This window comes from Arvicola amphibius, chromosome 1 (assembly GCF_903992535.2).
Source record: "Arvicola amphibius chromosome 1, mArvAmp1.2, whole genome shotgun sequence".
NCBI lineage: Eukaryota > Metazoa > Chordata > Mammalia > Rodentia > Cricetidae > Arvicola > Arvicola amphibius.
Genome location: NC_052047.1, coordinates 58365539 through 58391730, shown reverse-complemented (window position 1 = coordinate 58391730; position 26192 = coordinate 58365539). Strand labels below are relative to the sequence as shown.

Here is a 26192-nt window from a genome sequence, read left to right as displayed (position 1 = left end):
GAGACAGTGAGAGAGCAAGAGAATAGCTAGACAGCAAGAAGACAGCAAGGGATGGAGAGAGGGAGGGAGGGAAGGAGGGAGGGAGGGAGAGAGCACAAAAGATGGAGATAGAGTATATCAAGAGAGAGAGTATAACAAGAGATTGAGAGGGACAGAATGGGGTGGAAAAACCATGCGGACTACATGGAAGACAAGTAGTTGTAGGGAGGGAAGGGTCTAGATGCTGATGTGGAGTTTGAAATGTATAACAGGTGCTTGTGGTACTGAGGGAACCTAGAGGTCAGTGTGGGCTTGATATGCCAATGTCACATATGTATATGCCAATCGAGAATCAAGGAGCACTTCACAAGTTTCTGAGGAACACTGGCTTTTATCTAACCTCCAAATCCTGCTATAGTCAAGCTGGATATTTGGACAGCTTGCAATCTAACAACTATAAACTGATTGTATTAGGACACTAGTGGGTTTGTAAAGTTCTGTCCTGAAGAAAGTTTTCTCTCTCTCTCTCTCTCTCTCTCTCTCTCTCTCTCTCTCTCTCTCTCTCTCTCTCATATACACACACACAAACATATACACTTCATTATTTCTTTTCTTCTTCTTCTTCTTCTTCTTCTTCTTCTTCTTCTTCTTCTTCTTCTTCTTCATCTTGTTTTTCGATACAGGGTTACTTTGTGTAGCCTTGGCTGTCTTGGAATTTGCTTTGTAGACTAAATTGTCCTTAACTTCAAAAAGATCTACCTGCCTCTGCCTCCCAAGTGCTGGGATTAAGGTCATGCGTACCTCTGTGCAACTGAAATGTTTATTCTTTAATAGGGGCACAACCTCAAGACTAATGTACTGGCTAATTTTATGTCTTTTTTTTTTGACACAGAGTTTCTCAGTGTAGCTTTGGTGCCTGTCCTGTAACTAGCTCTTGTAGACCAGGCTGGCCTCAAACTCACAGAGATCCACCTGCCTCTGCTTCCCTTCGCGAGTGCTGGGATTAAAGACATGCACCACCACTTCCCAGCTTTATGTCTACTTTTTACATCAGAGAGGAGGGTGCCTCAACTGAAAGATTGCCTCCTTATGACCCCACTGTAAAGCAGTTTCTTAGTATCAATAGGGGAGGGCCCAGACCACTATGGGTGGTGCCATCTCTGGGCTGGTGGTCCTGGGTCCTATAACAAAGCAGGTTGAGTAAGCCATGGAAAACAAGCAAGTAAGTAGCAACCCTCCATGGCCTCTGCATCAGCTTCTGCCTCCAGGATCATACCCTGTTTGCATTCCTGCTCTGACTTCCTTCAGTGATGAACAGCGATGTGGAAGTGTGAGCCAAATAAATTATCCTTCCCTCCCTAACTTGCTTTTTGACCATGGTGTTTCATCCCAGCATTAGAAGCCCTAAGACAAGTGCTAGCGAATGGTTCTGAACACATGACCTATTTTAATGGGATACAAAACTGGTGTTACATATAAATTAACATAAATTAATGATGCCACATAATGCATAATAATCCACAGTTCGGATATGGTGTAGCGATGTATGTATGCGTAGCTAAGAGAGGTGGCAACATTTGACTATGAGGACTATTGGGAGTGACTTTCTTCTCTGCTTGCTGATCTCCACTTTTTTACAATTCAGACATGACTTGATGATAAGTCTCATAATTAAACTGTTGACATTTTATAACATCTGCTTAAAAAAAAATCAAGCACATTGCAAGAGGATGAAAGAATTATAGTCCACTGGGCACCAGCTGGGTGAGACGGAGGAAGCCTTAAACACAGCAGTGATGATCCTGGTGCCAGACCCACTCTTGCTTGTTCATGTCCATAAGCAAGCTATTTGGCCACCATACATGCCGATTCTTCCAACAAAGGCTGCTGTGAGACTCTTGACTTGTGGGCTTTCAAGGTGATACACAATATTGATTTCCATGGATGTTGTTAGGTTCTATATATGTTGGGGAAGAACACTGGATTAATCGGATTTTTATTTTTTTAATTATGTGTTTCTGTGTAGGTATCTGTCATAGTGCCACCATGCTTGTAGAGGCCAGAGGTGTTGGAGTTCCTTGCAGCTGGAGTTATAGGTGGTTGTGAGCTACCTGACATGGGTGCTGGGAACTGAATTCCGGTCCTCTGCAAAAGTCGTATTCACTCTTGAGCACCGAGGTCCTGTCACATTTTGTTTTTGAAACAGGGTCCTAGAACACCTTATGTAGACCAGGCTAGCCTCAAACTCACAGATCTGCCTGATTCTGCTTCTGAGTCCTGGGATTGAAGGCACACACTATTATGACACGGAACTTCAAAGTGGAAGGACTCTTGAAAGCCTTATCTCCGGGAACCAGTGCTTTATGTCATGATTTTCTGTCTCCTCCAGTAAGTTTCTGAAAAGTTGATGTGGTGATAAACATGACACCTTTGCCCCATCTTCCAAGCTTAACTTCCAAAATGCTCTTCACTCTGAATTCAAATTTGCTTGAAATATTTTATACTTAAAACCTGAACTGCATAGCTGGCCAGGCGTTAGTCCTTTGTCCCTTGCTGTGTTCTGCAGAGGTATCTGTACAGCAGTTCTGGCTTGTCACTGCCACTCCTTAAGCCTTGGGTTCATGATGCATCCTGGCATGTGCAAAGTCCTAGTAGGACATCTACTTCCCAGAACTACAGTCCTGATGGTAAGATGCCCACGGTAACACTTCCTTATCCTGAGTATGTGAGGGTAGGTTTAAAGATGACTGAACAGTGATTTTTAGAAAATGTAATGTGTGCTTGTGTCAGGATGAACAATAATAAAAGCAAACAAAAAAACTAAAGCAAACTTTTTTTTTTTTTTTTTTGCCTATCAGTTAATACTCTCTCCTGGGATCTCAAGTGAGCTGAGTTTTCATCTTTTACAAAGATGCCTGGAAGAAAGCTCTGTTACAGCTAGTCCTGAGGGCAGCGGGCATCTGCAGAAAGTTCATCACCTCCTTCCTATGGGCAAAGGAAACAACCTTCTGGACTAGGGCTTGGAGACAAGTGTGGTTTCCACAGTGCATCAGCTCACTATTAGGGGTGTGGTGCTCCCTGCTGGCTATTCCTACTTAGGGTGAATGTGACTAGGTTGAGCTATTTAGGAAGTCTGGATGGTGGGAGCTAAATTTGAGAATCTGAGGAGGTAGGAGGGAGGCCAGAATCAGAGATAGAGAACTGGTGCAGAATTGTCTGTATTCTGTCATGTTTTAAATAAACGCTGCTTGGCCAGTCGCCAGGCAGGGAGTATAGGCAAAATAACCAGAGAGGAAGTAGAGACGGGGGAATGAGAACAGGCGTATTCTGGGAAAAAGGAAGCTCTTTCCGCAGTCCTGCCCAGATCACCGAAGAAGCAGGATGTGACCTGCCCTGCTGAAAAAGGTGCTGAGCCATGTGGCTAACACAAATAAGAATAATGGGCTAATATAAGTTATAAGAGCTAATATGAAGCCTGAGCTAATGGGCCAATTAGTTTATAAGCCTATGGAGACCTCTGTGTGATTTTCTTTGGGACTTGCCGGCTGTGGGAACCGGGCAGGACAGAAACCCAAACAAAGCAGGCCCGCATGCTACAGAGAACACTAGTAGGCTATGAGCAAGCAGGTGTCCTCTGTGGGCCACAGCATCCTGGCATCTTCAGTCATGGGGTACTCCACTAACTTTGATTATAGCTCTGTAATGGAGGCTTCTGAGGTAGTGGGGTGGTGGCAACATTAAGGCCAGCAAAGAAACAGCTGGAGATCATCTGTGTTTCATAGTGGTTAGTAGGAGAAAGTCACACGTAATTTGAATTGTGTATTTTTTTCAAATGTTTATGTGTATGAGTGTATTGCTTACATTTATACATGTATGCACGTGTATGTATGCATGTTCACCAAGAGCATTCCCATGAACGAGCATCAGATCCCCTGGAACTGGAGTTATGGCTGGTGGTGATGGGACTTGGGGCTTCTGAAGCAACAAGGGGTCTTAACCGCTCCTCTATCTCCAGCACCTGAGCTAGCTAGTCCTTAGGATCCTGGGACTACAAGTGTGAACTAGGATGTCTCATGCTCCGAGTGCTTCCATTTTGCTAAATACTTTCACCATCAAATCACGACGAAGAACTGCTTCTTCAGATCTGCAATACCTCGTATCCCCTAGGGTTGCTTCTTTTCTCAAGCTTGGCTTCAGAACACTGGAAGTTACTAAGAGGTAGCTGACTACCCCAACAGACTACTTGATACAGTTCTACAGCCTGGTTCCACATGTTAGGAGGCAGTTTTTCCTCACAGGTCCAAATCAGTCTCCAGGCATCTCTATACTAGTGAGTACTGGCTTCACAATGAGATTGTGTTCAGGTGTGCACTGATAATGAACCAACCAACTTAACATTGTTACTCTAGGAAGAACTGTTGGAATTCAGCCTCACTTCGAACTGTAACTGGCTTTTAAGATATGAGGGGAAAAAAAAGTTCTTGTCACTCAAGTTTTAGGGAAACATTTTATAATTTATATATAAAATTTCAGTAAGAAACAATGTAAAATGACAAGATTATCCACCTTACATTAAGAGTCAAAATAAAATAAAACCCAAATTTAAAAAAGACAAAAAACCAAAAACCCAAAACAATGAAAAACCCACACACAATGAATGTAAATTTTAATTATAAAACAAGAGTATGAACAGAGCATTTAAAATGATCTCAATCATTTGGCAACTCATCATATCATTGCAAGAAACAAATCTGATATTAAGAAAACATTATTTTATGAAAAACTTAAGTTGGACAGTTTGTTCATTATGGGAGTTAAAACATGTTTAAAAAAGAACCTGGAGATAAAACCAGTTTCTATCCTGAAATAACTGTATAAAACAACATGACATCTTGAAGCTGAATAGACCGGAACAATCTCATCTTCAAGCATTTCCCTTCACTGAAACAGACAGTATGGAGATGGGGCAGAGACTTGGGAATAGCACAAAGGAGAGGAATGAACCCACAGAGGGCGTAGGGCACAACTTTACCTGAACCAGTCATTTATGTTAATGGAGCTGGTGGCAAAGCCACAGAGGCAGGGGTTATTGGAAAACAAGTTACATTCTTTAAAACCGGTCACGACTGTGGACGGAAAGCGGCGGAGTCCTTTCTTCACCTAAACTACTTGACTTGGATGCATGCGTGAATTTCTGTTTCCTGCCAGGCCATATGCAGATAGTTACAGGGCAGGTAGAGTCTTAGAACTCTTCTACTAATGACTGCATAGCATTTAAAACCCCTTTTTCATTAAAAAAAATAATAAAATAAAATAAACAGATATATAGTAAAGTTCACAGATAAGATTTCTCTGTAAAATAAATAAAGTGTTCATTGATTAGCATCATACATTGAGTAAAATACAGCCTATTTTTACATGTTTATATATTATACACAGATCCCCAGGGGGTGGCCTGGTGTCTGATGGGCTGGAAGGATTGCATTAGTGATGTGTCTCATTGGGAAACCCCAATTTCCACTGTTAAAATATACACCTACTTTGCTGAGTTCAGATACAAAGTAAACTTATCTTCCTTTATCTGAAGTGAATGTACATAATACCGTCTATGAACAATGGTTTATAAAGCTGTTTAAAACATAATAAGAACAAGCTTGCACCTAGGAACTTATAGCACATGCAAATCCTTTCCTTGTTTTAAAAAAGAAAAAGCCCATGGGGCAAGGTTTGTCCTTTTTCTCTCCACTGGGTTGTTCTTCCAGAAGCCAGGGCCAGGGCGTCAGCATTACCGCTTTGCCTTTTTCAGAGGGGTTTCGTCCACTCTCTGCTGGCCTCTTGTTCGAGCTCCAGGAGGGCTGACTTCTCTCTTGCGCTTGATGGAAGGAGAGAGCTGCACCTTTGATCTGCATTGAACAAAAACCAAGGCAGTGAGGAGAGTTAAAATCTGCTGCTTCAAATAACTTGGGAGTTCTCTAAAATGTGACACTGGAGGAAAAACCTCACAGTACCTAATACTAGAAGTGGCTGGAATGGTCTGGTTCTTTAGAACGACCTTGAACAGAGCACAGATGGGGCTCTGGAGGACCACAGAACCCTGCACTGTGTCCCAGCTCATGAGGTGCTGACCTTGGTCTTATCAACATCCTTTCCTAGACCCTTGACTGATTGAACCACACACAGTCCCAACTTGAAACAATGAGCAAGAACACAGCAGGACTTCAACCCAGCATCTGGCAGAATCAAAACCTTGCTGCACCGAGTAGTAAAGAAGCCAGCTGGCAAGGTAGGAGGTTTAGAGGAGCAGGGTAACTGACCTCAGTCATATCACCATCCTCAAACATGTACAACTCTTGCTGGATCTCTGAAGCTTCTAGGACAAAGTGAGCCAGAGCACAGTGCATGTCTTTACACAACCAGCTCCCTACTTTCAGCACTCTGCACTGCTGTCCAAGCACTACTGTGGTCAAACAATCCTTCTTTCTTCATGCTTTGACAAGTGATTTCTTTTCCTCTTTTGAGATAAAGTGTTATGTAGCCTAGGCATGCCTTGAACTCCCTATGCAGCACAGGATGCCTTTGAACTTCTGATCTTCCATGGTGATTGACTTTACATGCATGATCACGCCCTGCTTACGTAGTACTGGGAATCCAACCCAGGACTTCATGCCCTCTAGGCAAGCACTCTTCTAACTGAGCCACTTGCTCAGTTCTTATTCCTAGTCATCCTCTATGACCCATCTGACCATTTTTTTTTTTTTTAGCTCCAGCTCAAAAGCCGTCCTCTTGGAAGCCTTCTACAGCACAGAACAAGCAGCTTCCTCCCCAGACACTACACAGAGCTTTAGACTTTTACCACAGCACTAGCCTGTATAACTCGTCCCCTTTGCTTTTTCAGACTGTAGGTTACGATCAGTATTTTAAAGCAATGTGGTAATAGAGGATGACAGAAAATGCCACTGTCACTACCACTATCAAGTTTTACTAGTGAGCATTTGGTTTGTTACAGTAGTTAGAATCTGAGCACCAGTTGTACTACTAAATATCAACTGCGAGTTGCTATCAAAACTTTGAAAGTCTCATGCACATTCATTTCTATTATTAGAAGAGTTATTTCTTTGGGCAGTTGCTAAGATAAATCATGTTATGTAGCTATACTGCCAATATCTGTTCATCACATGATAAGCAAGCAGCAAATTCTTATAGATGAATTAAAAAGTTGAAAAACTATGGCTGGGCTGTGGTGGTGGCACATGTCTTTAATCCCAGCACTCAGGAGGCCGAGGCAGGCAGATCTTTGTGAGTTTGAGGCCAGCCTTTTCTACAAGAGCTAGTTCCTGGACAGGCTCCAAAGCTACAGAAATGACATGCTTACTGTTCATCTGATAGCAAAAGAAATCACACCAAGTTGAATAGTGTTGCAGATGATATTTACAGGTTATCTATGAATGAGCTGAGAATAGCTAAGGAAGATGTTTGTTAATAACCTATTCCAAGCTGTGATATGGGAAGCCATAGGCCACAGGGAACACTAAGTTACTATAGAGCTGCTTACTTACAGCAGGAGCCAGTGTTTTGCTGTGAGTTGTTAGCAGGGAGCAGAATCTCTAGTCAGGCTCCCTTTTCCTTCTTGTGGGAGCTTGGTATGTTGATCAAGCCCTTTCCTTATACCCAGAAGCCTGCTGGAAGTACAGACTTAGAGGTCCAATGCTTAACAGTCACAATTGGCATGTCCACCATGTGATTCCTCTGCACATTCAATTCTGAGAAACATGCAACCAGACTGTCCTGATATTCTGACATATACATGGAAAATAAGAATGAATATTTTATCTCACCCAGCAAGGATGAGAATTTTTTTCCTTTCTAAGACTGGTTGATGGATCAGAGTACAAACATATGACAAGTGTGCTATGAGAATCGATCACTGTAAGAGAGTGCAGAACAATCTTTGTATTCATGGAATCATCTTTTGTTTATGAATGTTACCATATACAAAGAGCAAAACAAGTTCCCAACATCAAAAAAGAAACTTAACAGTTCAGGTGAGAAGCAAAATTAGGCTACCTACACCACTGCCACCTGCCATTACCAACTGTTTAGTGCGGATTGCAGATGCAATAGGAAGGAGATGAGAAAGAGCTGCGACAGAGAAGAGGCCCTGAAGGAAGGGGGCTTGAAGACCTGACTCACCAAAGCAGGCGGTGAGCACCCACTGCTTTAGCACAGCAGAGGCAAAGAAGGACTGTGGAAGCAGAAGAGAATCAGGCTGCGGTGGAAGGTGCAAGCTGCAGGTGGCTGTTTGAGAGTGCTTTTGTTCTGTTACCTCTACAGTACTCTAAACCAGACATGACTAAGCTGTGACATGCTTCACCACATGGTGCAGATTAAACTAAGCACTCAGACATGCAATCACTTGAGAAGAAACATGCCTGACTTTAGTCTTTGTACATGAAAGTCGACCAGTAAGGCTCACAAGAGTCAGGGACAAGCCTGTATATCTAGGTTACATGGCAAAGACACTTTTATTTTAGGCCTTCCTATTTCTGGAAACCCATGATTCCCCCCAAGACAGCTACTCTTAAGAAAATAGGAAAACCATTACTTGGGAGTTAAACAACTTGAAGTGTAGGCAGGGACTTACCTTCCTAATGGGGGAGATTTACTAACTTTTTCGCTGGTAGGTAACTTCTCTTTTGCTAACTTTTGGCGATTTCTAGGAGAAACTGTTTCTGGGATGCCAAGTTTTGATGTTGCACGTGTAGATGGCTTGCTATGATGCTTTCTGAAACACATTATAGAGAAACTGGGCAATAGCAGCACTGGATTCTCTAGGCCATTGGACTACTGGAAAGGAAGAGACTTCTCATGGGCCAGACAGCTATGGACACTCAAAGAATCAAAGGATCTGAGTCTCTTGATCACTGTTATTAGAGACTTCAGTGTCAGTCAGGACTAACTCTACCTCCAGGACATTTTCTTTGCATATTTCACCAAAATTGAGAAGATGACCCTGAAAAGAGCAAATATGTTGGCTGGACAGCAAAGAGTTTATCAAAACAGAGGAAGAGGCTGAAGTTATTGATGACATGAATCACAGTGCTAAATGCACAATAGTCAGTTATAACAGAAAGAAATCAGATTAGGAAGAGCTAACTTTTAAGAGAAAAGGAAGAGAAGGAATTTATTTAGTGTACGATATAGTATAGGATTCAATTAGAAACAACTCCAATTTGAATGCATATTAAAAATCAGTTATCTATAAGATCAGAAAAACCCTTCTGGATTATTTAGTCCACATCTGATATGGAGCATTTGTTTCTTAGAGAGGATATAGACTAGAGAGCAAACAATGATTAAGATGACAAGGAAGTGCAGGACAAAAAGAAGGCCTGGAAACTGTCCTCAAATACTTAAAGGAAATCATTATGAGGCACCAAGAGATGAACTTGAAACAAGAGCAGAAGTCATAGGGAGGCTGGCTTCTACAGTGCACAGGAAGAGAAAGCCAGGGTGGAAGAGTTTCGTCTGCCCCTGAGTGAAAGAGCAGGACTAATACAGCGGAGGTGCTGGGACGTAGGTGCTCAAAGTTAGCAGTACCAGAGGGTCTCAAACTGCACAGCTGACAATGAGGATCCGGGAAACCACAAAGATACCAGACTTCTAGGACCAATCAACAGATGTTGAGAAATTTAAACCAAACAGAAAAGCATCTGTTAATAAATAATATAATTCAGGCTGGAGTGGTTCAGTGGTTAAGAATACTGGTTGCTTGCTCTTTCAGAGGTCCTGAGTTCAATTCCCAGCAACCACATGGTGGCTCAACCATCTATAGTGGGATCTGATGCCCTCTTCTGGCATAAAGGCATATATGCATACAGAGCACATTCAATAAATCTTAAAAACAAACAAAACAAAAACCAACTCATGTTTTATAACATTGATAACTCAAGTAATCACTAACTTATAAATTATGACTTATTCTTTAAAAAATGTATTTTACTTATTCTTAAATAATACCATGCATGTATATAATGCAATTTGGTTATGGTTTTGAAAGGCAAGCCTACTAGTGATTGTTGGATACACTCCGGAACACAGAAAGTCTAAGGAACTTTCTATAGTTGAGTCCCACTACACTGAAGGATTTCTAGGATTGTAAGAGGGAAGCAGAGATAGGGTGCTACACTCTAGCATGTTCACTATCTCACTAGGGCTCTTGGCTCAGTGACTCCTATTAATCTCAGCTGTCCCTCCTCTTTAACGCTTTTCTCCAAAAGCCCAAACAGTGGGCCACTTTAACTTTAGCCATGTGAGCTCCTGATTTTGTCTTTTGTCTTTAAATAATCCCACTCTTTTGAGAAATCAAACCATGTTGCCAAAGGCTAAGAATGTCTAAGTTTGGATGCTTTAGAAATGGGTTGATTTTAAACGTTTGTAAACATGATACAGTATTATTATTTTATTACGGGAACAGGTGTTAATGGTAATACTTTCAAAGCAAATATTTTGGACCTTTTTGATTAATTGTGGAGAATGAAATTATAGAAGATTATGCCAAGATCAACAGTGTGTGAATGACACTGAAAATGGGAAAGTCCTGCTCTGGAAAGCGCTGGTGAACACTAGGAAGGGCTATGCAGCACAGCCACCCTCATCTCTCACGGTACACAGTAAGAAAGGGCAATGCTGGTTAGCAGGTGCAGTGACATGGGAGGAGCTAGGGAGGAGTCTTATGGGCAAATACTACAATAGGTTTTCTTTCTTTAGGGCTTTGCCAAACCCGAAATATTTCATTTTATTTTGTTCATTAACTTAGAAGAAACAGAGAGAACTAACTGACTTCTTTAAACTCATGGGCCCAGTTTTCCCCCAAAGTTTTGTGCCTCTACTAAGGTTTGAGAGAACATACTTTAGGGGAACACACAAACTCCGGCAGTTCATCAGGATCACACAGGTGATGGCTATGTGTGGGCCTCTGGGCTCCTGCATGTTCCTTAGCACAGTGTCTGAGAAAATAGATGCTTAAAAAAAATGTCTGGAGAGAAATGACAGTTTTCATCACACAAGCCCTTAAACCAGCCAAAGACTTTCAAGTAATCTCCCAGTAACTGAGACAGAAAATACATTCTCTATGAGCTGACACAGTCAAGAAGAGAACACGGACAGGAACCGGCTTCAAGAGTCCCATGACACCTGGAGCTGCTTCCAGACAGAGCAGCTGCTGACGGCCTCCGGAGGCTCTTGGTTGTTCCCATTACCTCTGTGCCTCTGATCTAGTGGTAGATCTCGTGGTGGCTCCCAAGGGCTCATCCTCCTCCTCTTCATCCTCTTCCTCATCAGACTCCTGATCTTTTTTGTCCTCTGATGTTTCAGAAACTGATTTCTGACGCTTTCTTTCTGGCTCTGAGGATTCTGTTCAGAAAGAAGGGTAACACCTGGACTATACAATTCCCAAAGACACTTCCAAAGGACAGTCATGGAGTAGAACTTAGGATATTAGCAACTTGGAAGCAGAAGAAGTGCTTTCCCACTTCCTTTTGGTTTCAGTACTTGCAATTCACAACTGTTTACCTTAATCTCAAACACATTTGGGATAGTTTACTTATGCAGTTCACAGCCAGCATTTGCAAAAAATTCACATGAGCTCAGAAAAGCATCTGGGATGTGCCATTTCTGGCAGGGATTAGAGCATTTCACACACATTTATGCAACATTAATTCTAGTTGCACCCAGCTGGATTTTTCTTCATCCAAAAAAAGGTTTTTTTTTTTTTAAAAAAGTGTAATTTTTGAAATAATGAGACTGCAATTAAAAATGTACAAATGTATTTATTTCTTGTGTTTTTTGTTTTGTAATCTAATTTGCTTTGTTACATTTTTAAAAATTTATTTATTTATTTATTTAACATCTCAGTCAAAGTTTCCTCTTTCTCCTTTCCTCCCACTCCCCTCTCATCCCCTCCTCTGTTCCAGCCCTGCAATCTGCTCCTTCTGTTTCTGTTTAGGAAAGGGCAGGTCTCCCATGAGCATCAACAAAACATGGCATATCAAGCTGCAGTAAGACTAAGCACCCCCCTCCTATTTTTTTTAATTGACCTGTTTACTAAAGAGACAGATACAGAGAGAGAGGGGGGAGAGTTAAGAGTCATACCAGCGTCATCTGATGAAGTCAGTGAGCGTTTGAGCTTTCTTCCTCTCCGACGCATACTTGCTAATTTTTCTTCACTATCATCCTAGAAGCAACAGCATTAAAGTTGAAAGTGTAGTTAGCTGAGCATTTATTAAGTTTATTTCTAAAAGATAAATCTTAATGAGAAAACTAACACTTACATTGCTTGTACTTTTTTCTTGTAGGTTGGATGTTTCTTTATTAGACTCATCTTTAAAAAAACAGAAATTAAATTTCAACAGTAGGTCTGGCCCATTATATCTGTCATTATTCTAATGCTAATATACTGTTATACAATTAGTCAGTTTGGATGTTTTTTCAAGATTTGGGAATATCAGCAAATACCACAACGAAAGATCTTCGGAAGGTAACCTACATGCAAACATAAAATTGGGGTTTGCAGAGGTAACTAGCTCAGTAGTGAAATGCCTGCCTTGGAAGCATGAGGGCCCGATTTCAGACCCTCAAACAACATGCTGGTGAGGTGGAGAGAAAGCCTGTGGCTCATGGGCAGCCATGAGCCTAACTGGTGATTCCCAAGCTGATGAGAGATCCTGTCTCAAAGGAGGCAGATGACATTTCTGACTATAACACCTGAGGTTTTCCGCTGACCTCCACATGCAGGTGCAGACATACGTGCACACAACTACGTCACCCTGCCCTACTCTCACATACACATATTAAAAAAGCAAATATAAAATGTACTTATATTTCATATATAACTCATTCACATGGCCAGAGGTAATATCATGCAATATTTTTAGTGCATCTGTATTCTGAGAGCAACCCACAGGGAAGTTATGGAAATTTCCACTTTATCATGTCAACACTGGAGAAGTTTTGGATTCTGAAGCATTTCAGACTTTTGAATAGAGATGCTTCTTTTAAATCTCAGTACTGCTCTATAAATACTTCAACCTCAGTTTACAGTTTGGAAAAAGTATTTTGAATAACTTGGTTTCTATAATTTGTTCAGTCACATAATTCATGAGCAGAGTGGAATCTGGATTCTTTTCACTCCAGATACACAGATCAGGGAAACACACAAACAACTACAGTAGAAGTCTGTTGGTAGACTATACTTTATTCTTTAAACATCTGTCTTATGTAGATGTTACAATTTTCTGAGAAAACATTATAAGGAAAATAAAGATAATGTAGTATATTATTTGTATATAAAATTATGGGCAAATACTCAAAAACATGAGAGTTTTTTTTTTTTTTTTTGGAAGGGGGTAGGGGAAGTGTCTAATTTTATAGCCTAGGTCACCATGCTGGGCTTCAAAGGTTCTGCTACTCAGATGAAGAGCGTATTTTCTCTTTTCTGAAAGCTCACTAATGAACATGGAAAAGTTAATCCAATAAGAACAAAGAAGTCTGTCCTACGCTGGTCATCATTACCCAGACGCAGAAACTAACAAAAAGTCAAAACCACCACATAATCACATAGATCACAAGCTTTACAGTGAGTTTGAGATATAGAAACTTCTATGGATTTAAATACTATAACAAAAGAAGGCTAAAAACCCAACAGAAGCAGAGTCTTCCTTTCTTCACAAATCAAAAATAAAAATGTCAAAAGTCAAAAAAACTCAAATAACAAAACAACCTTAATTTACCAAAAGACAAGAAAAAACATGAAGCAAGATCAAAAGCTTATAGATAATTAGGTGTGTAAACACTGTAGACAGGTTCCTGTCCTTGCTGTGTCTTGCTGACCAAGACTGTCTGCTTTCTCAAGTTAACAAACAGCTGTCATATTCGTCCTCTTTTCATATTATCAACCCGTTAAACCCACTGATACTTTTTTCTTTCATTTAAAAAATCAAGCTAGAAGGTTAAAATGTACAAACTGTTAAAAATCTGGAAAAGACAAACTAAATAGTTATATTTCTATTAAGCTTCCCATCCAGGGACAACCACTGGATGGTTTGGGATTTTTGGGGGGATCTCCCCACTTTGGAATGAGGATAAATTACTTGAAATGGTTTCATCTTTTTAAGATCTCAGGTCTGGAGGCTACAGAGGGTTCTTCTGCAAATTATTATTCCTCTGAGCACAGTAGGTTCTCGGGGTGAGCCCCTGCTTTCATGGTAACATGCTCCAAAGAGCTACTTCTTCCATTTCATCTCAGCACTAACACAGCACTCGGCAGCTCAGACACTGCAGTCATCTGTCTCCAGCCTTCACTATTCTGCCTTCTACTGCCTTGTCCTTTTGTGATGTCACTGTCCTAGACTGAAACTCTGCCTAAAAAAGAAAAACAGTAAGTGTATGTAACAAAAAGCCAACTCATTTCAAGCAGAAACAATGAAACTGTAAAATCTCCCTTAATAGCCAGGCTACGTTCGCTGTTCAAGTAGGAAAAACCTTTTTATCTAGAAAACCACTCTGAACAGTCCTTGTGCATGAACTGAAAACACAGCAGCTCCTTAGACCACAGGCAGAGGAATTTCTAGTACATACCTGTTTGGCTGGTTTTCAGTTTGCTGCTAGGTGGAGATTGTTCTACCTAAGTTTAAATGAGCAAAAATTAAGATGAACAGTTTGTTATCATCATACAGAAAGGCAACCAGTAAATTTTAAGCTGTTTACTTAATACACAATCAGAATAATGGGGACCTATTTGCTGTGACTAGTCAAGAAGAGCTAGCACGTGGGGGTGTCCACGCTTCTGAACAATCTCTAATAAGTGTCTTTTCTGTCTTCCCACCGTCATGCTGCAACTCTAAAGACTGAATGCCAGAAAAACGAAATGTCAAAGCTGTCAGTTTTCCCTGAGGCCAGCACGCCTTTGACACGTGGTTCTCTGACTCTGCAGTCCTACAGTACTATGAGAGGAGCACTTTAGGTGCTACAGCACTTCATAGAAAGCAGTCTCGAAGGGTTACATGGCTGGCCACAGGCCACAGGCCACAGGCCACAGGCCACAGGTCTGGGAGGAAGTGACAAAGCTGAGGTTTAAATCCAAAGTGACGGTTCCTAGGCCACAGCTCCCCACCACTGAAGTACATGGAATGACATCCTCAACATGACGATTTCACTAGGTATGTACTTCAGAGTCACAGATAAGAACATTCAGTGAGATAAAGGAGCCGTACGGGAGATGGCTGACTTAATAAAGCACCTGCTCCATAAGTTGGAATCGTAGTACCTGTGTAAAAACTTGATGCAGTGGTGAACACTGGTGACCCAGAGTTGGTGGAAGAGGCAGGTAGATCCTCGAAGTTCCCTGGTCAGCCACTGTACCTGAACCATGAGCTATAGGCTAACTGAGACCTTGCCTCAAAAGATAAGGTGGGGAGTTATAAGAAAGGCACCTGATGTCAACTCTGGTCTTCATGTGTATATGCACATGCATGTATTTAAACATGTGTGCTCCGACATGAATGCATATATACATTACACTCACACCCACACAAATGGCACTGATGATTCCTCTGCTCTAAAATTAGGGTATATTAAGTATAAAAACAAATCAAGAGAAAACAATAAAGGCAGCAAAGGTTATCAGAAGCTTCCCTTGGGAAGTCACTACCTGAAACCACACAAAACAGTAAACTTCTGTATTTTAACCAAGGTGCTCTATTTTTACATAGCTGAACTTCTAGGTACGGATGGAACGGCTTAATAACAGCTACTGAAACTGTGCATAGTAGGATACTACTAGTCAATGCATTATCTGAATGGCTAGCCCACAGTTTAAGAAAGTCTTTTCAAGTAAATAAATAAAACAAAGTTGTTCACAGCACTAGCTGCTCACAGGCCAAGAGCATATATTTGAATAGGTCTTTTCTCATCTTTTGCAATTACTTACAGTGGTAATGTCAGTCTCTGCTTTGGAGTCTTCTACTAAAGAAATAATAAAAAAATTATTTAGACGGTAAATTCAGAAAGTTCTTATGTACAACTTGAAAATGAGCCAAACACCTACTTGTTTTCAAGCCTATTTCTGCTGGATATTTGCGAGGTCTTCCTCTTTTCCTTTTAGTAGTTATTGGCTGATCGTCCTAAGAGGGAAGTGAAAAAAAATGCCCAACAGTAAAAGAATAATTTATTCAACTGTATTGACTCAGAGTTCCCTTGCTAACAGGAATGGAAGCAAGCCTAGGCATGATGTTCAAAGTTTTGCATTTATTCTAACTGCAGTCCCTTGCTTAGAGAGTACTGACAGATCTGACTTCAGAGTTCCATGGGGGTAACAGGGCTCAGTGAGTGCTGTCCCAGACAAGAACTATGTTTGCCCATTTAAACTGGGATTTGGTTAAGCTACTTGTGGCCAAATGCTATCTCCTACAAAAAATATAGAAATCTAGTGAGTTTCTCACAAGAAACTGTTAGAGAGTTGGTACACTACCTATGGTTGGTTTGGATTTAGAGGACTGTTTCAGGCCACTCTCATTCTCTGACCCAGAAGCTCCCTGTGAACGATTAGGTTGGAAGAAGGCATGGCTGGCATGGCCTTAGTGAAGTTGCAGCCTCCTGCGAACCCGTGACCTTGCCTCACCAAACTGGGTCTCCATGGACGCTCCTACTGCTCCCATTTCCTCATTTTCTCCTGCAGTGCTAAGCTGCTAGGCCAGGAACCCGACAGTGCCCATGTAGAGCATTGTACTGACCATATGTGATGATGACATAAGTAGGTTTCATATAAATGCTTTGATGAGATAAGATAAAAAGAACGAAATTAATCAGAATGACATGAATACAGTATACTGTTTGGAACAGAGTCCTACTGCACTGAAACTGGCTAAAAATTACTTATGAAAAACTCATGCAGAGGAACAGGAAACATTTGAAAGTTATTCTGAGAGAATCAATAGGAAAACCAATTCTCACCTCCTGTGACTTGCTACCGTCATCTTCATTCAACTCAATCTTTTCACTTGTACCATCATTGCTGCTCAATTCATCTGAAAAAAGGGCACAGTTCAATGTGGTGCTGGTGACCAGATAAGCTTTCATCACACCCCAGAGGATCTGCACAGTCCCAGACACACACACACACACACACACACACACACACACACACACACACACACACTGTATTTGCATATCTTCATTATTAAAACCAACAAGCCTGATTATAGTTAACTAAGTAACAACATACTTTTAGAAGAGGATCCAATTTAAAAATGATCCCCAAACTTAAGCATAAGGTACTATGTTCACTGGGGGGAGCAAATGGGCAAAAGGATATTCCAGCAGATGAAGTTTAGTGTTGGCTTAGCCACCAACACCCATGAGCAGGGCTTTCACTCACCTCTATCTTCCAGGGAAGTACTGTTTGACTTTGAACTCATTTTAGAGAATTCCTCTAGATCTCTAGAGTTCTCTTCCTGTGGAGAATTTGAACAAGATCAGAAGCTCCATTTTCAAATTTAACTTTGCCTTCATTCATACTCCCCTGAGTTTCTCTCAATAACAATTTCCTAACTGTCAGTTAGAATAGTTTGATAAACGTGTTTAAAAACATAACCAGTATTACAGTTAGTAGAACTGTTAAAAAGAGATTTTAAAAAATTGAAGGCAGAAAAGCAAGTTTAGATATAAAATACCAAGGTCAGGGTTAGTTTTATGTTCTTCCTCCAAAATGTACCTTTTCTATGAGACACTTCAAAGGAAGAATTACTATAAATTATATTTCTTTATGGAGTGGTAGAGGAGAGTAGTACAGTGAAGGATTAGGAGAGAATATGCCAAAAAGCACACCTGAGGATTCAGATGAGCTAATTTAGAGTATTAATCCCTAACAATGAAATTATTCACCATTAGTTGAAAAAAGTTTTGAGCATGAAACATCAAGTGAATCCTGACAGCTGCAATAACGACTGGCCTGGCAAGACATAGCCATAAGTGCTACAGTGGCATGAACACCATGAAAGCAACCAACCACTTTCTGATTTAAGTCCCACTCCACAAGATGAAACTCATACTTGGACTACTGCTGGGCAAAGAACTTGTGACTAGACTACTATTTCTGCTAAATGGACACAGTATTAAACTGACTCTTAATTACTTTCTATTATACCCAGAGATGCGTCTCTTAACCCTCATCAGAGAAGCTTCTATTTGTAGTAGACAGAGATTAACACAAAGATCCATGACTGGTCAAAGTACAGAGAATAAAAGAATGCTGACTGCTCAGCCCTAAATGGGAGATCTATATCATATCCCCTCCTCCCAAGGCTCAGGATCTTCACAGGAAAAGGGGCAGAAAGACTAAGAGCCAGAGGCGGTGGATGACTCCAAGGAAAAAAAGAGTCCTTTGGACACAGCAGGGGAGCTGCACATATGAACTCACAGTAACTGACAGTATGCACAAGCTCTGTGGTACAAGCTCAAGCCAGAAAACAACCAGACATGGAATGGGAAGACAGCTCTCAAGTCTCAGCCCTAGCTGAAGAGCTACTGACAATGGATAGCTATTGAGAGAGGGAGAGTCAGTTCTCCTTAAAGTGTTTTCCCTGGTGGGTTTATCACACTCCAGTGCAAGCCCATCCAAGAATATATGGGTAGTACAATTAACCTAACATATTAAAAAAAAAAAGTGTTTCTGGTGAGTAGGAAAGGGATGGGAACAAAAATATATATCTAACATGTGTTTTGAAAACGTCTTTTGGTTAGTCAAGGATCACTAATAGGAGAATCAGTTCTGGTGCTCTACTGTAAAGTAGTATGACTATAGATAGCAGCAATGTATTATATTAAAAACTGGAAGACAGAATTTTGAGTGTTTTCTACCACATCAAAGCAATAATATTTAAAGAAACAAATAAGCTTATTTATTTGAACACTGCACTTATACATGTACCACACTACATCATGGTCTTTCACCACAACTATATATATACATATATAGTTTTTATGTCAATTAAAACCTAAGTTAAAGTTTAAACAAAACTCCACAAAATGTTTACAACACTAACATACTCAACAAAAGCAGACAAAGGGAGGAGATCAAGATAAATTAAAAAATTCAAGTTTCAATTTTACTACTCTAATGGTCTTTTATATAACTATAAGTAATTTCCATTATTATAAATTTTACTTAAATTACTTTTTAATAGCCCATTATATTCCTCTTTCCTTTCCTTTCCTTTCCTTTCCTTTCCTTTCCTTTCCTTTCCTTTCCTTTCCTTTCCTTTCCTTTCCTTTCTCTTTGTGGCCCTGGAGGGTCTAGGATTGCCTTCCCTGTCCCCTCCCTTCACAAAGGCACTCAGTGTCACCAGGTGTTTTATTTTAGCATGTGCTTGAGTGCACATCATAGCACATGTATGGAAGTCAGAGGATTTTTCAGGAGTCAATTCTCCCCTTCTACCATGGGAGTCCCAGGATTTGAACTCAGGCTGTCAGACTGGCCAGCAGTGCCTTTACACACTAAGCCATCTTGCTGGCCCACTTTTCAAATGAGGTATAAATATATATAAAGTAAAAATATCCACATTATATCACAATAAAGGCTTTCTAAACATTTGAGTTTTTGGCCTACTTTGAGGCAGGTTCTTTTTCCTAATAATGAGGATAACAAAAAGCTTGTGGTATCTCCTAGTGATAGCATTGTGAACTCAGACATTTCTCATTTGTCTGTGACTGCAAAATGAATGTTTTCTTTGCAAGAGCCCTAAGTATCCACTGTGGAAGGTCACTCCAGTAAACACTAGACTAACAGATTCAGAAGGTTCATTATTTGTAATCTCTAATCACATGATGTTGAAACCTAGGGGTCATTCTCAAGCCCTCTCACCTGTGGAACACCCAGCTTTCCGTCCCTAGGGTATCCTGAAAGTACTATATGGCCAGGACTAAGACAAGGAATTATGGACCATGACTGACAATGAGCTCAGTACTTGCAGACACCAGGGCAGTCTCTGTTTTATTCACAAGAATTTTAGAATAATTTTAAATAGAAAGAAGAATTAAAAAGCAGTTCTGTCATTTAATTATTATTCTAGAGTAGTGGTTCTCAACCTTCCTAATGTTGTGACCTTTAATACAGTTCCTCATGTTGTGGTGACCCAAACACAAAATTATTTTCATTGCTACTTCATAACCGTAATTTTGCTGTGATGAATCATAATGCAAATATCTGGGTTTTTTTTTATTTTGATTGTCTTAGGTGATCCCTGTGAAAGGGTTGTTCGAGCCTCCCCTACCAGAGATCACGACCCACAGGTTGGGAACTGCAGTTCTATTGGCTTCTCACTCTTTCAGCTTGGGAGGGCACAGTTTAGAACATGGAAGATCAGCCCACCTGAGAAAGCCTAATAGCTATCTCTAAAGCAGGCTATTTAACCTGCCCTCATTAATACTCGGGCTCATGTACAGAGTGACTTCCAACCTAGACCTTTTTCATGTGCTGGAGGGTAGAAGGACAGAGGCGTGCCTGTGTTAACTGTTGTTTGCTCAAGTTCATGTGTGGCTGAAGATGCTGTACAGTCTTCACGTCTATTTCCGGTTATGGGATGATTCTTATAGAATGAGCACTGGGTCCCTCAAATTCTGCAAGCTCCCAATGACATGCATGAACTCATTTTTATTCTGTTATCCTTTTTCCAGTGCCTGGAGTTTTTCCAAATTCAATTTTTAACTTCCTTTACTCTTGCCATGCCAACTTGACAATGACTTTATTGCTTCTAAAAGTGATACATATTTACTTCATGAGCTGTCATAGGAATGGTAAAATCACTACCAACCTAGTAGACTAGTCTTCAGATCACCATTACTGTGACGTGGAACATTAAATAGCTTCTGAACACAGCTTCTGTACAGGAAAATATTATCCATGCATGCTTTTTTCATTTATTTATTATGTATACAGTGTTCTGTCTGCATATATACCTACAGACCAGAAGAGATCTCATTACAAATGGCTGTGAGCCACCACGTGGATGCTGGGAATTGAACTCAGGACCTCTGAAAGAACAGCCAGTGCTCTCAACCAATGAGCCATCTCTCCAGCCCCTCAATGCATGCTTTTTTATGTTGAAGGACTGAAGACGGAGCCCAGAGTCCTATGCACTCGAAGCAAATGCTTTATCTCTGAGGTATCAGATTTTACTTAAATTCATTATTTAAAAACTTACATGAAATTGAGGGGAAATAAAAATCTCCTTCAAACTGTTTCTCTATTAATTTAAAGGATTATCTTATGATCCTAGCTGTGAACAGGGCAATGAGGAATGAGTTAAAAGCTTATTTCTTTCCTAGGTACAAACTCACTGAAATTCATGGTACTATGCAACTTTTCCTTTTGGCTGTTAAAAGTCCTTTTTTTTTTTAAATTTAGTTCCTCAGTTCTTGGGAACACAAGAACGGCTTAAATGAGTTGAATATCTGCATAAAACTAGAACTAGGTGGAGAAAAATAACGTGGGCAAGAGAGACAGAAAGACATCACTCAAGATGTTCCCAGAAGAAATCTGGGACAAGCAGAAAAAAGAGCAGAGGGAAGGCAAGGACCCATAGGCTGCTTCTCTGAATCCCGAGACAAATATAAGAGCAATAGAAAAGTTCAGATCCAGGGCTGCCAGACTTGGGGCAGAAAGTATTTAGAGGCAGCATATCAACATTTCTATGTAACACTGTATATCACCACTGGTGTAAGTATTATCTACGGTAAAGACACCAGAGCTGGAAGAAACCCTGAAAATTAAGCAAGACCACTGAGCAAAATTATAAGTGAGCATTGCCTCTAACTGTCACATTACTACAATCTTGTAGACTACAAAGTAGAAAATTATCTATCTTTTATAACAAGGTGATTACTGTTAGATAGATGATATAATATAAGGATAATAAAATAAAAATTATAAGTATTTACAGTGATGCAATTTGGCTACCCTCCCTACCCACCTCCCCCAAACTTAAAACTATTCAGTAGAAAAATACCTTTGTGTCATGTGGCTCAGTCTCAGAATACTGTCTCTGTGCTGTTTCTATTCTGGAAACCAGGACATCTGGGCTATCATCTGTAAATCAGTTTGGAATCACAAAAGAACAAAAACTAACTTGAAATACAGTTCTATTTTAAGGCAGTTGCAGTTCTCTCTCTCTCTCTCTCTCTCTCTCTCTCTCTCTCTCTCTCTCTCTCTCTCTCTCTCCTTCTTTCAGGTCTATGATACACTAAAGCCAAAAGTACTGTAAATATATTTAAAATGTTCGGGATTTGAGCACTCAGCATTGGTCTTTGGCTTGCCAAAGAAAGAGAACATTAAAAAAAATCTCCAAATATTATCAGGATATAATAGTTTACCCTAGAACTCAGGAATGGAGGCAGGAAGGAGTATTGCCAGCTCAGGGTCGGTTTAGGCTATACCTCAAAACCTTGTCTCAAAAACAAAAATAAAACAAATAACCACCCAAAAGTTTATACCCTGAGGTCTAGTGGGAATGGCTGGGCACATGGAGCACCAGAGACACTGGAACTTTACTTCCTTGAAAAAGTTCCATCTAAGAAACATAGCCTTGAGCTGGGACCTGGGTGTGGGAGCAGGCTGCTTGAGGAAGCAGAGTAAACCCCTCAGAGCTTCAACCTTTATACTAGATGCTGTGAGAATAAACTGGGGCTATATATAAAGAACCATGTATAGTGTCCGAATGTAAAATATGAACAATTTATTACCATAAAATAATCACATGCATCTACTAAAAAAGGAGAAAAAATGCATTCTTTCTCATATGTTCACTAAGTATTTAATGAATTTCTACTTTGTGTCAGGCACTGTCCCACATGGCAGTCACTAGCAATGTGTTTCAGTCTTACTCTGTAGCCCAGCTAGGCTTGAACCTAATGTCCTGTTGCTCAGGCTCTTGAGAAGCTGAGATTCCAGATCCATGCCATCAGGCCTAGCATTAAGACAGAAAATTTCATGGTGCTATGCTATTACATATTTAGATTTTAGTATAGCCCATATACTGAAATACATATTAATGAAAAAAATTCAGTCTTTCATCTACACTGACCATATCCAAATGCCCAAGACCCTCTAGGACTCTCTAGCCATTATACTGATAAATAACTATGGGATATCCACTATTGTAGATAATTCTGTCATATGGCTGTGTTACAGACTATATAACATCTATAGGATGATACAGAGGCATTATCACATGTGCTTTGGCTAAAGTATCTCATTAGCTCTCTGCCTGGTATCTGCATTCAGTACCAGCTGGCTCAGTCATAGGCCCCCATTACAGAGACTGTGAGATGTCCACAAGTTGGGTTTTCTGTAAGAAACTGTCTAATTTCTGGATCGATGTATGAAAAGAACCTATTGGTGCCTCAAATTAGCCTCAAAGATTATTAAGTAAACAGTTACTATCTTTATGAATTATTTTCTTGCCCCCACATCATTAAATATGAATATAAATTTTCAGGCATCTAAAATAGAAGCACCCATTAATACCTAGTTCGTCTTCTGAGGAGGGGTAATGCTCCTTCCTGTTTCTTTTAGACATGTGCCTTTCTTCCTCTTCAACCTGGAATTTACAATGACCATGTTATAGGCGCAGGATCCAGATCCACTCAGTTAAAGTAGGGACACATAGTAATAACTTCTATCATTTACAGTAAGTAGGTACATTAATTTTAAAATAATGTTATTAGAGACTTTAGCACCTGTTGGGTGGTGGTGGTGGTACATGCCTTTAATTGCAGCACTTGGGAGAAAGAGGCAGGAGGATTTCTATGAGTTTGAGGACAGCCTGGGCTACAGAGTGAGTTCTAGGACAGCCAAGGCTGCCTGTTTTGAGAAAAAAAAAAACTCTAAAAATCTCTAAAAACAAAAAACAACAACAACAACAACAAAAAAGAAAATAAAAGGAAACTTTGGCACCTTCACTTAGACTGAGAGCTAATACAGCAGATGAAAGTTAGTGCAAAACGATACATTCTGAACACATAGCAGGGACACAGTACCTAAGCATTACAACAGAGTAAACAGGCACAAATGATTTGTGATACATACCACTCTAACATCTGTTTAATTTATACGAAGAAATAATATTTTGGCAGCACAAATTGGAACTTTAGAAAAAAAAAGACGCAGAGCTGGGTGGGTAGAAAAATACAGGTGGTAGGGAAGAACTGGGGAGAGGGCAAATATGATCAAAACATACATGAAACTTCCACATAACAATCAAAGCACAAATAAAACAAACAAGAACCTTCTAACACCTTCTTCACATAGAGGTTAGAATCCTACATACAACACAAGAACACTTGAGTGAACTATGCAACACACCTCTTCAGAATCTGCTTCAGCGCTGCATCTGCTTAGGGCTTCCGTGCTGTCTTTTGCACCACTGAGTATTTCTGAATAGTGAACACAACAACAGAAATCATCTTAAGCCTGGTGTCTGTGCACGTGGTTAGGAAAACTGTCCAGGCATCCTGCTGCACAGCAGTTATGCACTGGGCCCTGTGGATGGTAGTCCAGGAGGCTTTTGATGTATTCTCCCAAAAGTGCTGTTAGGGAATTGTGGAATGTGAACAAACATGGCCTAAGCATGAAAGGACTATGCCAGTGCCATAAAACTCAATTTTGCACAGCAAACTTTAAGGCCTTCTTCCTTCAGCTTTGTAACCAGTGCTAGGAGAATCCAAAGAATCCCCATGAAGTACTGCACACCAGACAGATCAGCAAGCATCACAGCCTAACATGGTCAGGTAAAACACTAGTGTGAAGTGACAAGTCTGTCACTGAAGAAAAGCTAGCATTCAGTGCATTGAAGATGTGATTGTAACCAAGCAAATCTAGAGATATAGGACACTGCTCATGTTTTGAAGGACAGGGACATGCAAAGTAGTACTCTGTAATTAGGAAAGGCTGCAAAAAATTGGAATGTTCATCAATAACAGAAGCAAAAAATAACCGTGGATATTTATACAATGGGACACTAGCATTACTGTAAAGTAACTGGACTTCTATCATAAGGAAGATAGGGTATTAGAACATACTGCAAAATAGGCAAATAGGGTGAAAAGTGGAAATGGTTTATAAAATGTGGCTACTATTCACCTAAACCAGGCAACATATGCTATGTATCTTTATGAAACTAAAACCATACCTAGTATATGCGGAACAGTGGTTCCCTTTGAACTGCGGTAAGAGAGACTGTGACTAGGAAACTCTCTGGGGACTCACTATATTTGTAACATTTTAATAGATGAGTGAGACAAATATGCTAAATTTTAAGGTATGATAAATGAGGTGATGGGCACATGAGTGTCTATCAACCACTATCACTGTTCTATTGTTGTCTAAGATACAATTCAAAGCAATTATGAGAACTAAGTATATATCTTTCTCCAATCTTGGATTACAGAATCAACAAAATTAGCTAGCAGAAACCAACAAAATTTCACAATTTGGTTGAGAACAGAATTTTCTCTTTGGAGCTAATAGCCTTTGAAGGTTATGTGTAACAAGGATTGACTCACATAAATGCAACTGCCTGACCTGTTATCACACTGAGACTGCAAGAAGTTAACAAATGCTCAGCTGGAGGCATGGCACAGCACTCCATATTTCTACCACAGACATCACAGGAGACTATGTACTTGGCTTCAGCACAGAAGTGAAGTCGCTGTGAGGTCACTGGCAAAGTTCTTGTAGCCAGGTAAGGTCAAATACCACTTCTTAGCTGTATGGCCAAATTACTAAACCTCTAAGCTATTTCCTAAACTATAAATGTGATACTTAGTGTTCACTTTATTGGACTACATAAACTATGCGAGAACATCTGAGAAGTAAAAGAGTAGAAGAAATAGAAGGCTCTCAGCAAATGGTAATTATAATTAGTACTAAAATTACTACTGTGGAATTCATTAACTTACCTCCTTTGTTTTGAGATTCACAGTGTATTTCTTCATTGATTCTTGAGTCTGAATTTTCTACCTAAACATACAATAAAAGGGTTCTGTATGGACAGTCTCACATAAACTTCACAGCAGGTAAAAAGATGTGTGTGACGTGGCTGTACACAACAATGCTGTCAGGACTAGGCTGCATGTTCCCTTCAGCTCACCCAGAAGCTCAGGGG

The 26192-nt window shown here is 40.2% G+C and overlaps 1 protein-coding gene across 7 annotated transcripts in view; it reads right to left on the bottom strand.

Moving 5' to 3' along the window:
- Nucleotides 1–4628: 4628 nt before the first annotated feature.
- Bod1l1 (biorientation of chromosomes in cell division 1 like 1) overlaps nt 4629–26192 on the bottom strand; it is a 52174-nt gene continuing 30610 nt past the window's right edge. For 4 of the 7 annotated variants that reach the window (XM_038321188.1, XM_038321205.1, XM_042054636.1 and 1 more), the window contains exons 14-27: nt 25987–26047; nt 24392–24462; nt 23555–23627; nt 22038–22117; nt 17411–17486; nt 16987–17060; nt 16082–16157; nt 15965–15999; nt 14614–14659; nt 12309–12358; nt 12130–12211; nt 11238–11391; nt 8621–8761; nt 4629–5882 (exon numbers count right to left, since the gene is read on the bottom strand). In XM_038321188.1, the coding sequence (XP_038177116.1) occupies nt 5765–5882; nt 8621–8761; nt 11238–11391; nt 12130–12211; nt 12309–12358; nt 14614–14659; nt 15965–15999; nt 16082–16157; nt 16987–17060; nt 17411–17486; nt 22038–22117; nt 23555–23627; nt 24392–24462; nt 25987–26047 (1137 nt within the window). In that variant the 3' untranslated portion in view covers nt 4629–5764. The remainder of the gene's footprint in view (nt 5883–8620; nt 8762–11237; nt 11392–12129; nt 12212–12308; nt 12359–14613; nt 14660–15964; nt 16000–16081; nt 16158–16986; nt 17061–17410; nt 17487–22037; nt 22118–23554; nt 23628–24391; nt 24463–25986; nt 26048–26192) is intronic. The other 3 variants (XM_038321215.1, XM_038321225.1, XM_038321195.1) reach the window with 2 other exon arrangements.